Here is a 16,513-nt window from a genome sequence, read left to right on the forward strand (position 1 = left end):
ACTTCCAGGTATCCAGAGGCAGCCACAGCTTCTCTGGGCAACTTATGCCAGGGCTTCACCACCCTCACAACCTCCCTATCCTGGCAATCCATTTTTATTGAAATTGGTAATATTGTGAAAGTTTTGGGAAACACTCCTGGCGTTCACTGGGGGGTGACTCTGTGTGTGTTTTGTCTGCTGTCTCCTAAAACATCTGAGCTGTGTGTTGAAACGAGCATGTTTGTTATTCCCTTGTTGTCAGGAAATCCTATCACTTTCTGTACATCTTTAATTCCAGGCTTGAAGTTAACGAGCACTTCTTTTCCCAGGAATGTTTGTTTGAAGTTTAGCTCGTGTCTCATGCAGAAGAGCTGTGAAATGCAGCCTTTCGAGTAGGAGGTGTTGATTTCAACTATGCAGCTTTTTCAAAAAAAAGCAAATCTATTCCCTCCTTGGCATCCCAGTATGGAGTTGCCTTGTTCTGGCTTGTGCCTCCTGCAGTGTTGAAGTCGAGGGATCCTGTTCCACGCTCGGTGCCAGGTTTTATTAGCACTGATGGGAGTTACACGTGCCCTGGGGAGAGCCTGGATTCCCTGTCACTGCTCAGGATCTTCCTGATGGAGCCTCTGGCTCCTTCCTGCTGCCTTGGCTTTCTTAGGGGTTCATTCCTTATCAGCCTGGCTGCCTGAGGCTGGAGAGGAAATTTAATCTGATGATATAGGAGAGGTTTTAAAGACTAGTTGCTCTGCTCTGCTGTGTTGTACATTCCCACCTCTCAGAGGAAGTGCTGTTGTGGCTCACTCAGCTCTAGCAGGGCTTATATTTAGAATTAGATTTTTGTCAGCTTTTTGCACATCGAGTCAACCTCTGCTCCACCTTCAGCCTTGCCCTGAACCACTTGACGTGTGTGTGGTGAGTGTTCACAGCAGGGCACAGCAGCTCTATTTGCAGGGTAGAAAAAATGACAAACTCTCAAAGGTCTTTGAAATCCTCTGTGGAATGAGGACGATTTCAGCACCAGGAGTCACTGCAGGAACAGGGAGCTGATGTCACTGCATGATCATAACCAGATCCCTGGCAAAACCAACTTCAACTTCTGCATTGACTCGACCACATCCTCTGTTGTGGCCAGGATCAATGCAGGGTAGACTTGGGGTCTCTCTTTGGTGCTGCAGCCTGTGCCAGGGCTTTACCATCCTCATAGGCAACAATTTCATCCTAATATCTGATATAAACTTGCCCTATGCCAGTTTAAAACCATTCCCTTCCACATCCTTGTCCAAAGTCTCTCTCCAGCTCTCTTGGAGCTCAGTTAGTACATCTGCTTTGCTGCGATTTTTGCTGTGCCTTTTCAGGAAGAAAGGGTTAGGATTCAGTCCTGTCCATCAATAGGGAAGCAGTGGAAAGGTGGAGAATTAGACCAGTCACCCTCTAAAAACAACTCCTGTTTCATAAGGAAAATGCTGTCAGGCTTTGGCATCAGGGATGTAATTGGTGGTTGGGTATCGTATCCCTGTGGAAGAGGCAGGGAAAACTCATATGGAGAGGCAGCCCAGGGTTGCATAGCAACAGGGAGGCTGTCAGGGCTGATGGCATTTATGAGATGCTTGGTACTGTGGGACTGGAACGTACTCCACTGCCCATGGGAGAGAGAAACATCCATTATTTAAAGGATTTTTGAGCAGAGCAGTGGAGCTCCTCAGGATCTAAGAGAGCTGAATGTGGTGTGTGAGTGCTTGCAGTCACATGGGGCACACGTGTGTTTCTCCAGGCGTTGCTTGTGCATTCAGCAGCAGCAACTCCAGTTTTTCACATAAAACCAGCTTGTCCTGCCCAGTCCAGGATCATTAAATGGTCTGGGTTGGGGAGGGACCTTAAAGCTCATGTTATTCCAGCCCCTACCATAGGCAGGGACACCTTCCACTATTCCAGGTTGCTCCAAGCCCCATCCAGCCTGGCCTTGGACACTCCCAGGGATGGGGCAACCACAACTTCTCTGGCCTCTACCAAGGCCTCACCACACTCACAGGGAAGCATTTCTTCCTGACATCAATCTGAACCTTCTCTCTGTCAGTGGGAAGCCATTCCCCTTGTCCAAAGTCCCTTCCCAGCTCTCTTGGAGTCCATTTAGATACCGAAAGGCCATAGTTAAGTCTCCCTGGAGCCTTTTCTTCTCTAGGCTGAACAACCCCCATTCTCAGCCTTCCCTTATGGGAGATCTGCTCCATCCTTCTAATCATCTTCATGGCTTCCTTGGGACTCACTCCAACATCTCCATGTCCTCCCTGTGCTGAGACCCCAGAGCTGGACACCCCACAGAGGGATGCTCCACTTGAGCATTGGCCACTCACTGCCATCTCCTTACCTGCTGACCACCCTGGAGGTGGCTGTGTCAGGGTGTAAAGCCCTGGAGGTTCTGAGATGGTAATTCCATTAATTCTGTCCCTGCTCTTGGAGCTGTTCTCCAGGGACGGGGCAGTGCTGTCCTGTTTGAGGCTATTGTGCTGGCTGGAGGGTTGGGGAGAGCTGGGGAGCCTTCCCTCATGCTGGAGGTCTGCAACTCATCCCTGAGCTCAGCTGGGCAGTTCCTGGAACTCTTTATCTGGGGCTGCAGAGGGAGGGTGGGGGCAGAAGGTGCTGCCTCAGCCTGGAACGTTTCCCCGAGGCATTGACTCCATTCAGCAATTAATTAAAGCACCAAGTTGGCTGATCTCACCAGTCTGAATCCCACCTGATTGCTGGGAATTAAGAAGAGCTGGAGCCATGACTTACTCCTTATGGGCAGCATTCATTGGATGGATAGTAAGTACAGATGGAAATCCTGGGATCCTCTTCCCACTTGCTGTCTTGGCATTTGGGTACTTCCAAATTAAAATCCATGGGCTGTGACCCATAGACCCTGTTGTTGTGCTGGGGTTTTCACTGTTGGTTGGTTTTAATCTGGTGTTATGTTCTGATAATTCTGTTAGTGCTCCAAAACATATAGTTCACCTCTTAGGCCTTAGAATATTTAGAATAATTGTAGAATAATTTAGGTTATAAAGGACCTCTGAGCTCATCAAGCTCAGCATCCCATTCAAGGCAGAGTCAACTACAAAATAATATCATAAAATATGAATAGGTGGAGGTCTGTGGCTGTCTGCCTGTCGTGCTGCAGGGGAGCAGCTGGGATACTTTTTGGGATTTTTAAGGACTTGTGAGCTCTGCTAAAATGCGGTGTCACACTTAAGGGCCAATTTGACCACATTTTTTGCTTCTTTAATTAAAATAAGTTGAGAGGAAAATGAAAAATAAAAAAGAAAAAGCAGCCCTTTTCAAGAAATCAGCACCATTTTTTCTCTGACTTGAGTATTAACAGGGCAGATGGTCAAAACTTCCTTCCATTATGCAGTTCCTCTTCATACCCAATCCATGCCAGTGGAATTTAGCTCTGAACATTCACACTCAAGCTGTGGGCTGTCACTTTGGCTGGCTGATGTCTCGGGCTCCTTGACAAACAAAGATATTTTTGAAACTGTCTGTGCAGCTTCTGACTCAGGAGGTCTCTCAGAGCTGGTGTTCCTCCTGTGCCAGGTCTTCCTTTCCCATCAGTGCAGGAGGGTTTTGCACATAAATATCTGCATTGACCCAGAGTTAGGGGTAAATTTGGGGCTGCTGGGACCAACATTGCGTGTGCATCATTTTCAGGAACGGGAAATTGCAGGAGTAATCAGCCCTGGACTGTAGCCAAGCCCAACTTAATTCCAAGGGAGGACTGAAAGAGTGGCATAATCATAGTGGCTCATTTTAGAAGAAGAACCAGAGGCAAAGCAGGACACAGCACAGCTGCTTTATTTTATAGAAAAATTAAGTAGATTTTTTTTTTCCTGGCTGCTGGTTTAAGAATTGGGAAGTTAAAGATCAAAGCTTGGAGAATTAAAGCATTTGAAACCTGGATCAGGTGTGGGTTTTATTTGATTTGAGAGATTTTTCTGTCATCATAAAATAGAAAAGTTTCTAATTTGGGTTTATCTTGTGTGCTAAAAAGACACCAGACCCCTCATTACTGCTTTTTGCTTTGGAATGATTGGTTTTCCAGTTTCCTGAATGTTCTGTTTATGGAGGAAATGTCTGTACCTTGCCTGGCTTTTTTTTTGTTGACTGCCTTGAGTCTTTCAGGAGTGTGGTGACAATGATAGAAAAGAGATCTTAAAAATAAAAGCTAAAACTCTTCATTCTTGCTAATAATCCTTCTGGCAAGGAAAATCTTCCTGGCTTGTTGTCATTTCCTTCCTCAGCACCCCCTCTCCTCCGAGCTGCTGCACACAGGCTATAAATTGCTTTTCTGCACCACCCTCGGTGCCCCCAGCCAACACCTCCTCCACCAGCCAAGGAGAGGATCAGCTCCTCTTCCCACTCTTTATTTTTGTGCTTGGTACCTACAGAATGTTTATTTTTTTTTTTCCCAATTAATCATTTGGCACCTTAAAATGTATGTGTTGAAAGGGCCTGTCGGGGAATGGCACAATCGTCTTGAAATAAGCAGCTTCCTCCAGGAGCAAAATGAAATAGTTATTCTGAATATAACAAAGTCTTTAGAACATAGAGAACTTCAGATTTCCTAGAGTTTGGAGTGTTTGATTCCTGACATTTAGACTTGGTTTGTTGTATTGAACTTCACTTCACAGTGTCTTCAGAAGCAGTAATTTTATTCCTTTTCTAGGTTTGTTTGGGGTTTAACACAGAGAAATAACTCTGCTAACGGCGTCATTCTGGCCAGAAGCGCAAAATGTTGTTAGGTATTACTGAGCCTTCACAGGAGTGGTGTCTTTGCATCTCAACTTGACCCCTGTGGCTGCTGAGCCGTTGTTATCTGGGCTGTCCACACCCCTCCTGTCCAGCCCCGCGGCCCCGATAACTCAGCGCTGTGTAAACAAGGGCTCCCCACTGCAACACAAAAAGAGCTGCTCCTCTGCTGCTCCTGTTTCTAAGCTTTTTAGTCTAATTTCTAGTAGAAACAGCGTGAATGATTGCAAATAAAATGATGCCACGTGTAGAGGCAACAAGCTTTAGTCATAACCAGTGGAAAATACTGTATAAATTGATTATAAGAGTGGGGTAACTCATGACGTGGGATTGACATTGAAAAAAATTCATAATAAGCATTAAGGTGGGGAAAAAACCCCCAAAACTGAATGAGCATGGACAGTTGGGAGGGAAGTGAGAAAAGCCACTGGTATTTTTTAGTGCTTTTCCTAGAAGGGCAGCCACTGGCCAAAGGTGCTGTGACCACTGGGTGAGAGCTGAGCCCAGGAGTCCCTGGAGCAAATCATGGGACTGGGAAGCTGCAAAGGGAATTTGTGGAAGGCAAAACATACAGCCAAGCCAAGCAGGAGGAAATGCCCTGTAGTTTCTAGGAAATACCAGACTATCTCCTGCGTTGGAAGCAGCGTGTGCCTGGCTCGCATTTGGAATCTTGTACCTGGCATGGGAAATGGAAGAGCTTAACTTGCCTCCAGGCATTCATGTACATAACTCTATTTAGATATCTATGTAGGATAGGTTGGACTCCATCTTTTTGAGGCTTTTTTCCAACCTTAAAGATCCTATGATTGTATAAATGGTAAGAACCAGTGAATTCTGGGGCTGCAGGAACATCTGGAGTGTGAAAAGCAGGAAACGTCTGTTCTGTGTAACTCACAAACTGAGCCCGTTTTACTTGAGTATTGCCAACAGAATTTAACTTGGTCTTTAACTTTGAGGTGCATGGTGATAGTTGGAGTAAATGGTGTGGAGCCTTTTGTATTTTCTTTGTTTTAAAACACAAACACCTCATCAGCAAAGAGCGTGATAGGGCTGAGTCTGGCTGTGGCCACTGGGAAATAAGAGCTGGTTATGAGAGCTGGAAGTGCTGTAGGACTTCTTCAGTAGCCAGGTGTCAGCACTGCTGAATAGTCCTTAATGGTTTTATAGTCTTAAGGCAGCATTTTTTAGGTACAAAATTAAGGAAATAAGTAAAAATGAAATCTCTCTCTTTTTTTCTCCTCAATAATATGAAGGAATTCTACATATTAAATATGGGATTTGTTAATTATTGTTATTTTGTGTGTGCTGCCTGAAGAGAAGGAGATGTGCTCTAGTCTCAGCAGCATGTTCTGCTCAGTGGGACAGAGGCAGGGAGTACTTACAGAGAGAGAAAAAATCCTTGGATTTTTCCAAGGGCAGGTGGAAAACCATGTAATTTGCTGTCAGATAAAATCTTGATAAGCAAAACTGATCTGGAGCTGAAAGCCATGTTTGTATTTGTTCAAGGTAATAAAGGTGAAAGGGACCAACAGTTAATTGTCTGCTCCCAGTGCAGGGTTTCAGGAACTCTTGAAGCTCCCTGAATAACTCAGCACAGCTGCAGGGCTGGGTTGACATTGGTGTGCTGCAAATCTGGGGTGCCAGCACTGACCCACTTCTCTCCCTGGAAAGGTGAGGGCCTGGGATCCACTCATTCCTTCTTAGGGAAGCAGAAGATCCATGGAATAAAAACAGTCAGGAAAGGAGAGGTCAGAGTAAAACAAAGCAAACGCACCATGGTCTGTGCTGCATTGGGTTTGGATGTTACATCAGTTTGTAGGAGGCTTTTTGTGTCTGGCCCTGTGCTTATTTATTTATTTATGCGTTTTATTTTGAATGTCTTCCAAAGAAAGCTTGAAAAAAAAAAAAGGATCATTTTATTAAACCTGGGAAAAGAGCAGTGGAGTCAATGTTTGCCTGCTGTGCTTGAGGAGATGAAATGTCATTCCCAGCAGAATTCCTTCTGCTTGCATAGGTGCTTTGAGAAGTTCTGTGCAACCTGAGATAAGAGCAATATTAAAGCAGCATGGAGTTCCTGAGACCAGGGAGTCAGCTCCAACCTCTGGAATCCATTATTTTCCCAGGAAAACAATTATTGTAATTATTGTACAGAGAACGTTCGCTCCGAGTTCACAGCAGTTCTTCGTCTTTAAGTTCATTCCCAGTCGGCCAAGTTTAATTGTCAAATTCCAACTCTTTTATTGCCAATAAATCCTGTTAATCCCTCAGCCACTGACTGAAGGTTTTGTTGCAGGACCAGCTGAGGCAATGCTTCTCCAGGCAGCCGCCGGGGGCCAAGGACACGGACACGCTGGTGCAGGAGCCCGACAGCCAGTACGGCACCTGGAACGAGCAGCGGCACAGCGGGGACAGGTGAGGGCTTTCCTCAGCTCAGGGGTGAGGGAAAATGCTGGAATCCCACAATACTAGAATGGTTTAATGCTGGAAGGGCCTTAAAGTTTATCTCATTCCAGCCCTCAGCCATAGGACGCCTTCCACTAGGGCGGATTGCTCCCTGCCCTGTTCTCGGACACTTCTATTTGTTTTCAAATCTGATTTTCTGTCATTGCCATTCTTTTAACAGTCCTACCAGGTGGGCTGAAGGATAAAAATCCCTCTGGAATAGCAGAGTGGCAAAATGGCTCTGGAGCAGGGACCCTGGGCCTCAGGTGGGGTGACACAGGGTGCATCTTTCCGTGCCCACATCTCAGACTCACAAGTGTTTTATTGGTGGTGAAGTGGAGGATGAAATGGAATATCATTGAGTATTGCTGATGCTTTTCTGTTCTTAGAATGATTTAGTGAAATAAACCTAGAGCAGCAAACTGTGAGGTTTTTTTATAGTTCACACCTGTTGTGTAAATTACAGCTTGATCTACCCTGAACTCATGTCCTGTCTGCTCAGTGTGGTATGAAAATAGCATTTTATCTGCTTTTTAATGCTATACTTGTTGGGATCTTACAGCAGACATTAATGTCAATTACGTTTGGTTTGTTCTGCACTTGAGAACTGTGTGTTATAAATATTTTATTGCTTATGAAATCAGGGTAACGACCAGCTCTGAGGTTCAGCAGCCGAGTGACTGCCAACAGTGACAGCCAGGCTGCTGTAAAATTAACTTGGATTCCAGGATGGTACAGACATTTCTGAGATCAGTTTCTTAACAAAGGTGCTTGTCTCAGCTTCAGAGCAGGCAGCACTGGAGAGTTATTTCAATCCATCCATCCTGATTAAGAACAGCTCCACCTAAACATTCCGGTTCACTGAAGGGTTGAACTCAATCCCGTGTGCTGGAATTCTGTTTGCACTGCAAGAAATGTTTAGTTTTTGGCTTTTTTACAGTATAATGGTGACAGTGTAGAGACTCTTCAGCATTTTGCCACCCCATTGCTCTGCTTTATTTTGACTTACCGCTCATTGCAGGGGAATTACTGCTATATTAATTCAGGCACTTGAAGAGAAATGAGATTAATGTACTTTTAAATAATGAAAGTCTTCCTGGAATATATTGAACGTTCATTTTGTCTGCAGTTTATTTTGGATGAGGTCCCTGCCAGGAGCAGTGCAGACGTTCTCCTCATGTTCCTGTGGGTGCTCTGAGCAGGGCTCTGCCTTTGGTGCCTCCTCCTCAGCCCAGCTGGAGGCAGGAACTCACAGGAGATGTTGATGGTTCAGTTTTCCTGTTTGGCCTGGCTCGTTTCCCTCGGAGCATTTCCACTGCCAGCTCCACGGTGTCACATCCCCGCGGGGACCCAACGGTGTCACAGCCTCCTGCTGTGCTGGGGGAACCTCCAGCCTGGGGCATTTCCCAGTATTGGAGCCATGGAGGGATTATTTTAGGAGTGTTCCATTAGTGCTTCTGTGAATGACCTCATCTTCATGGAATCACAGAGTCCTTAAGGTTGGAAAATCCCTCTGAGATCACGGAGTCCAACCTTCACCTGAATCCCACTGTGGCCATTAAACCAAGCAGTGCCACCTCTGCTTGTCATTTGAATACTTCCAGGGATGGTGACTCCACTGCTGCTCTGGGAGAGGAAGGGAATTTTGAAATCAAAAGCTGTAACTTCATGACAACAGGATGAACACGGTTCTTTTTCTAGATGAGCTTTTGGAAGGCGAAGAAAGGAGTATTTTTCTGAGTAACTGCTGGATTAGTATAAGGAGCTCCTCTGGGCTGGTTCCAGTGGGCTTTGGCCAGTAACTCCCTGGGATGGACAGAGTTGAAACCATTTCCTCCAATTTGGAGGCGTTAATTGAATTTTTCTTAGTTAATTTTAAAAATTTCATTTAAATTTTTCTCAAGTGCTTTAATAAGCTTTTCCAAGTTGGCACTGTAGAAAACTCTTCTAGGTTAGAACAGTCTTCATAAGGAAAATGACTTTTTTTTACAGGCAAGGAATTGGTTTTAGGTGGTGGATCCATACAGCCCTGACTCCTCATTTCACAGGCTGAAGCAACACCTTCTTTATGCCCTCTATACAGTGTCTTGCTAAAACTAATTAAATTTAATTGCAGTTGAAAGTGAGGATTGCTGTCAGTTTATTGCCTGTTGTGATAACCATCCTGCTGGGTTTGTGTGCTCCACGTGAGGGATGATTTCTCAGAGAAGTGTCTGTGAATGCACCTGTGGAACATTGGGGGCAGCTCATGGACGTGCTCACAAACCCTGAAATCTTAATGAAGTAATAGAAAGAGGTGCATGATATATCTCAGTAATGAGAACTGAAAATACATTTTCAATTTCATTTTCCTGAAGGGAATTTTCCCCCTAATTTGCTGCTCACTGGAAAGAATCCACTGCACATAACAGGGTTTGGACTCCAGGCATCCTTCTCATGTTTGGGGATGAGCTGTGCCACAGGGATTGGTGTGTGGGGCTGTAATTGTGCAATTGGAACTCCAAAGGAAAATCCATTGGGAAGGTTTGGCAGTGAGGAACCACCAACCAGTGCTAATTCAGCTGGATTTCTATCACATCTCGCTTTCAGATATTTCAGTTTTAAAAAACCTCAGTGAATTGTATCAGCTGCAGCCCTGGGATGTAGCAGGGAAGAGACTTTTTGGAGACGTGCAAATCCAACAGGATCCTTCCAACACATGCTTTAATTTCCATGAAAAGTCCTGCAGATTTTCCCTCCCCTCTCCATTCTTCCATGTTGCAATGGCTCTAAAGCCTAATGCTGCAGATACCAAATGTCATTTGAAGCAAAAATCCTAGACAAAAACTTTCCCCCAGAGCTCATTAGTGCCATTCTTAATTATCCTGGGGCCCACTGGTGCAGGAGGGGAGCAGCATTCCCTCTGCTTGTGTGCTGGAAACCCTCTGGGCAGTGTCTGCTCTGCCAGACTGGACATTGTACCATGTGCTGGTGCTGATGGAATGCTGTTATCCAGCATAAACTCCTGAGTGTTTTTCTCCTGGGATTGCTGTACCAAATACTAAGGTTCATTGCTTAAAATATGTGAGTATATTGATATATAGATGGGTTTTTTAGGTTTAGAACAGTTTTCCTAGATATGTACCCAAAAAATGGTGCTCAGTGACAAAAGACTTTTATCAAGAGGGGAAAAAAAAATCAGAACTAAATCCTTTAGGTTTTGATTTTTTCAAAATGGGAATTAGAAGCAAGACAGCCCAATTTTTATTGATAGTAGAGTCTTCTTATTTCAAGGAATCCTCCAGCCTTTGTGACAAAGGCAGACACAATTGTGTCCGGCTTTCAGTCCTGACCCTGCAGCTCATTCCTGTCAGTTTAGGCCACGGGAGGAGTTCTAGGGATACACTGAGAGCATCCCAGCAGTGGGGAAGCAGGTGCTGCTGCCCTCCTTCCCGAGGCATGAGAAGCTCTGCCCATGGAACCCTGCCTTAGGGTGCCACCTGGTGCCCAGCTCTCTTCAGCTCCAGCATTCCTGATGAAAAAAATCCTCTGGCTGGCTGGAATACACCCCAATCCCCAACACACTGGATCCAAGGATCCCACTGTGCCAGTGGAAGGGATCCACCTCCTGCTGCTGGTACTCAAACATTCTGTTCCACTTCTATTTAACTCCTGCTGACCACGTGTGATCCAGCCTGGCTTGCAGCTCTTTGTTTGCCTCCCAAGCCTCACAGATTCCATCTCTGCTCCGTTTGCAGCTTTGCGGGAGAATCTCCTTCCCTGGACAATGAGGTTGTGTCGGGGCGGAAGCAGCCCCCGGGCAGCCACCCGTCCTCACTGTCCTCTCAGACAGAGCCTCCCTCCCTGGCTGAGCACCATGACTTCTCCAAAGACCAAAGGAGCACCAGCCTGGACCGTTCCAGCACGGACATGGACTCCACTGATGGGGCTGATTTGCCTCCTGCAGGGGACACGCTCCCTGAGGACAAGGGTTATTTCTCCTTCATTGATGTGAGTTGCTGTTGTGTGTTCCCTCAGTTCATCCCTGCAAAGCAGTTCCTTCTGGAAACTTTGCAGTCAGTTTTGCCCAGCCTTTCTCACACTTTTCCCAGCTGCTTTCCTGCCTGAGAAGTTTAGGAGCAAAACTACGGAGTTCATCTAAGTCTCTGTGGTGTTTAGGTTCTGAGAGATTCCATAAAGCTGCTGGCCTTGGATAATTAATCTTGGAATTCCAGACTAGTTTGGGTTGGAAGGGATCTTAAAGCTCATTCAGTTCCTCCCCCTGCCACGGGCAGGGACACTTTCCACTAGACCAGACTCCCCTAAGCCCCATCCAACCTGGCCTTGGACACTTCTAGGGATGAATATTGGAAGCATAATTAAACAACGCAAACAGGCAGAGACTGCTGTGCTGTCAGCTATGCAGATTTAAGGCCATAAAGACCTTCACTAATATTTTTCTTATTTACAGTTGGTTTTTTCCCATAGCAGCTCACAGTTGCATTTTAAAGGATTTTTTAATAGTGAAGAATCTTGCTCTTGGTGTAAGACCAGGAGTTTCTGGCCATACACAGTTAATGAGATCTAGTGCTGCAAGAACTTTGCTTAGTTTGGAAAAGCCCTCTAAGATCATTGAGTCCAATGATCCCTCAGCACTGCCAAGGCCATCACTAACATGTCCCCCAGTGCCACATCCACACAAGTGTTTGAACACTTCCAGAAGGTTCTGTTTTGTCTATGGGCCACTGAAGATGTCTCTGTAAAACATTATTAGCTCCAAGTGCAGCTGGAAAACACTGTATTTTGAGTAGTTTATTCCTGACCTGAAATATTTTGGAAAAAAGAGCAAACCCACATCTTCTGGAGAAGGGGAGACTCAGGGATATTTGGTGGTTACAGGCAAATCTGTAACAGCAAATTGCTTTAAGCAAGTCAATAAATTAGAGCTTCTTGATTTGCTCTGTAAATGTTACTGGTTATTGGATGGGTTGGAAATGACTGATCACAGAACTTTTCTGAATGCTGTGACACTAAACTTGGAGTGTCCTTGTTGCTGGTGAGTGGCTTTGAGTGTTTGTGGCTGGCAGGGAAGCTGCAGCTCTGCACTCCAAGGGAACTTTGTGTAGTTGCTCTTTTTAGATCCCAATCTCGAGATTTGCCTTCAGCTGCTCCCACCTAGCAAGGGCTGTATTCATAAAACACTCTAGGAACCAAACTCCTGATTATTGCAGTTATTTTTTATATTAATTTAGTGCAAATTATTCATGCAACTCAGGTATCCACAGCCTAGAGAAATCAAAGGATTTCACCCAGTTAACCACGAAGTACCACATCCTCATCATACACTCTTCAGTATAATTTTAAGTGACTGTAATAAAAATAATCGGGCAAATGCATCTTTTAATTGGTGGATGCAATCAAGTGGGTTGGGATTTCACTGTGGAGGAGGTGGGGCTCATTCCCAGGTGTGTGTTTCTCCAGCACACTGGTGTCCTGGACTCCAGTGCTCTGAAGACTCGGGTGCAGCTGAGCAAGAAGCGCCGGTGCCGGGCGCCCGCGTCGCACTCGCTGCGCAGGAGCAGAGGGCTGGACCTGGAGAACAGGTTTTCCTTGACAGAAGAGCAAGATAATGGCTGGATGTTCAAAGATTCCACAGGTAAACCCCTCAGCTACCTGGAATAATTGGTTGTGGAAGGGCAGGAGTTTGTAAAAGGCATTTTTGAAATGTTGCCCTTCGTTCCTGCTTGAGTGCAGGAAGTGGTCTTGAACAAGGCAGAGATGAAGAGTTGGCTCATGGTTTCCCTCTCTGCTTTTTTTTTGTTTGTTTTAACAATTAATTAGAAGAGAAGAAAACTATGCAACAGGAAGATTCTGAGGAGGAAGACAAGATCCAGCACACTCCAAGGTCGTCTTCTGTGCAAGCCCAGAGACTGCCCGTGTTCCCAGGGATGGATCACTCTGTTCTCAAGGTGAGTTCAGGCAGAGCCCAGCAGGTGGGAGATAAACCAGTTCAGTAGCTTCAGGTGATTTATAAAAATCCCCTCACTCATTTCAGGGGATTTTTTTGTTTTTATAAATGTGGAGGGATGCATTCTGCATTCCAGAAAAAAAAAAAAAAACAAGCCTGGGTGGTGGTTTAAAAAGACCCCTTTCTTTATTTTTATATTTAGGCCCAACTGCGGAAAAGACAGGAGTCTGAGAGCACTGGTGACATCGGCTCTGCTCAGCTCTTCAAATCCCCCAAAGCACAGCTCGGCACTCCCGGCAGCAGAGTGCTGCCCTCCAGTGTGGAAAAGGAGGACAGGTAAGAGAATCCCAGCATCGAGAAAAAGCTAATGCTCTTCTTGTTGGAAGGAAAAAATAATGCAGCAAGCTGTACCTTCCTTTTTTTTGTTGTTGTTTTTGTCAGGAGTTTTCATATTAAAGGAATAAAGAGTATTTTTTTTAATATATCTTAGGTCAGAAGAAAAGTCTCCTCAGTGGCTGAAGGAGCTGAAATCAAAGAAGAGACAGAGCCATTATGAGAATCAGGTTTGAAAAGGTATCTTGGGTAGGAAGGGGGGCTTTGCTGGGTGCAGGTGTGCAGTGACAAACTCTCATTTCCTTGGATGTGTTGGTGTCACCACTGCCCTTACCCTGCCCTGGGCACCAGGGGTGTCAGTGCCCCTCCACTCCCAGTCACAGTTCCACTGATTCTTCACACATGATTTGATTTTCATAACCCTCACTGTGTTGGGGCTGGGATTTCCCAAAGTTTGTAAACTTTTTGTGGTTTCACCACAATTCTGGGTGGCTCTTAAGCATTTAATGCATTAAATATTCAAGACCCAGGTGGCACTACAACAGAAAACACATTTTAAGGGGTTCCTGTTCCAACTGCCTGACCGTATCACACCCTTCCTTCTGTTTTCCTTTCCAGACAGTGATTCTAACTAGGAGAAGATAAAGAAGTTTAACAGAAGCCTTAACTCATCTGAACCTAAACCCCCATGTCATGTTGCTGCTGTTTGCTTCCTGCCTCAACTGCTCTGTGCATGGTGCCTTCCTGTTTTGTGGAGAAAAGCTGCTTCAATTCATAGTCAAATACAAAGCTGTGTCTGTCAGGTCGAGGGGACAGTGGCACTTCAGACCTGCCTGCCAGGAGAACCCCCCTGGGTCACATTTAGCACTTCAGAAAGTCTTGGAAAACAGAGATTTGGGAGTGCTGTGATCCAGGGAACTCCCCTCACTGTGGAACAGACTCTGTAGGTGTTCACCTCTGGGAGATGTGTCTGGCTGGGCTTTGTGTTTGTTTATGAAAATAATAATTTTAATCAAATTTATCCGTGGTTTTTTTTTTTCTTTTTTTTTTTTTTTTTTTTTTTTTTTTTTTGGTGAACAAATAGTGAGCTCCTATTTAGAATGAAATTTGTGGAAGGTGAGAGTGGAAGAACAAATCATGTTTACTGCCATATTGAAAAAGGAAACTTGATTATTTTTTTGTAAAATGTATTTTTGATTGGCTTGTATTTACATGTGATCTGCTGACCTGGCAGATGGAGATAATTTTTAGATGAACAAAATGTTAACTTTTGTCACTCTTGAAGTGGTATATTCTGTGTTTTGTCAGCATGTGGAAAAATTGCTTCATTGGAATGTCTTTCCTAAAAAGGATCAAGCAATAATGTCAATCAGTTCTCTTAAAAAAAAAAAAAAAAAGTAAAAATATGTAAATACTGTTTTTATAACAAAAAAGGAAGGGAAGAGGGAGGATGTTACACTCATATCAGGGTTCCAGTTAATTGTTGAATGTCACTTTAATAGCAGTTCAGATAGTCCCACTTCATATTTTTATTTGTTAATCTGTAAATACCAGGTTTAAGTTTTTATTTTTATGCTGATTTTGTGGGATAACCTAAATGTGATCTTCAGTTTCTCAGATGATTTTCCTGTCTTTCCTTTGGCGAGATATGCTGATAGCGGAGTAGAGATCTCCTGGACCACACGGGTGTTGGGGTATCCCTAATTCTCAGATATTCCCTGTCTCTGGACACTCATTCTGAAACACCAACTACCATGGCCATGGAAGACAAACCCAATTCTTGCCCCAGATAAGTGCTCTTTCAGTAACCTTTGAAAGCGTAGCCCAGGGAGGGAGGTGATTCCAGGTGTTCCACCAGGAAGAGAGAAAAGGAGAGTGGAGAGAGCTCTCCTCACCTGGCAGAGCTCCTTGGGCTGCACTCCCCACGTCCTGCTGAGGGGCTCCTCTGGCTACAAACCATAAAGCACCAGCACTTCAGTTCCTTTTCCTTTTGTCTTTTTTTTCCCCAATCAGCGTTTTGGGAGCGTGGCTCCCGTGGGGCCTGCCCAGGCCACTGTCTGTCAGGCTTGGAGCTGCCAAAACCATGTGCCAATTCACCTCATGGAGGAGTCACAGTGGGGGGAGATTTGCAGTCCCAGTCTGCAGGAAATAGCAGCAGGATGGCAGGAGACAAGTCCCATCTGCACATCTCTCGCTCTCCCGGATTTTATTCCAGTGGCAGCTCCCTGTGCTCCCTGGAGATGAGATGGAGACGTCTGTCTGATGTAAAAGTCTTTTTCCCTGTTGCTTTGCCCTGTTTCTCATGGGAGCTGTTGCCAGTGTTATTTTGGCAGTCCCTCTGCTCCTCACTGAGCAGTGATCCCAGGATTCCGATGGAATTTGGGGATGGACCGTGTCAGTGCAGCCACCACCATTGCCCAGCTCCTTGTAAAACCTTGCACAGATTCCCTTCCCTTTCTTTTAGATGATGGTGGAAAATGTGACTCTTGGCTTGTTTTTTTGGGGTGTATTCCTGTGGCAGCACCTGAGGGTTCCATGGGTGTGTCCTCACCTGGGCCAGCCTGGGCAGCACGTGCAGGTGAGGAGGATGATGGTGGCTGTTCTCACTCACATCAAGTCTCCTCCCATATCCAGAAATCAGGCAAGTCCCTGCTCACAGGAACGTTCACACAGGCTGGGTTTTCCACTCCCACAGGTGACAGTGCTGCGTTCCCAACAGTTTGGAAGATTTACTGGTTCTTGGTCTAGGCCAGAAATTCCATAACTGTTTGTGTTGAGGAAACTGAGGGGATTGACACGAGGTTTCCACAAAGCCCTTGAATGTGTTTGCATTTCCACGTCTGCTTGGACAATGCACTGAAATTACTGTATTGAGTAGTTTAACCTACTACTGAGAAATGTTTAATGCTTAAATGTCTAATTAAAGAGCATCTTTAGAATGTTGTTGGATGGGAAAGTGGTTTTTTTCTGCTCTGTTATTTCTTTATATTGTACATGGATTAAATATCAACTTCCTTCTCTTCGGGT

At 45.2% G+C, this 16,513-nt stretch overlaps 1 protein-coding gene across 1 annotated transcript in view; it reads left to right on the forward strand.

The window, feature by feature from the left end:
• KIAA1671 overlaps positions 1-16,506 on the forward strand; it is a 64,737-nt gene extending 48,231 nt beyond the window's left edge. The window contains exons 7-13 of the mRNA XM_083873988.1: positions 7,058-7,176; positions 10,944-11,196; positions 12,667-12,841; positions 13,027-13,154; positions 13,356-13,489; positions 13,644-13,726; positions 14,105-16,506. Coding sequence (XP_083730114.1) covers positions 7,058-7,176; positions 10,944-11,196; positions 12,667-12,841; positions 13,027-13,154; positions 13,356-13,489; positions 13,644-13,722 — 888 coding nt within the window. The 3' untranslated portion in view covers positions 13,723-13,726; positions 14,105-16,506. The remainder of the gene's footprint in view (positions 1-7,057; positions 7,177-10,943; positions 11,197-12,666; positions 12,842-13,026; positions 13,155-13,355; positions 13,490-13,643; positions 13,727-14,104) is intronic.
• Positions 16,507-16,513: the final 7 nt, after the last annotated feature.

Source organism: Zosterops lateralis, assembly GCF_965231275.1.
Source record: "Zosterops lateralis genome assembly, chromosome: 17".
Taxonomy (NCBI): Eukaryota; Metazoa; Chordata; class Aves; order Passeriformes; family Zosteropidae; genus Zosterops; species Zosterops lateralis.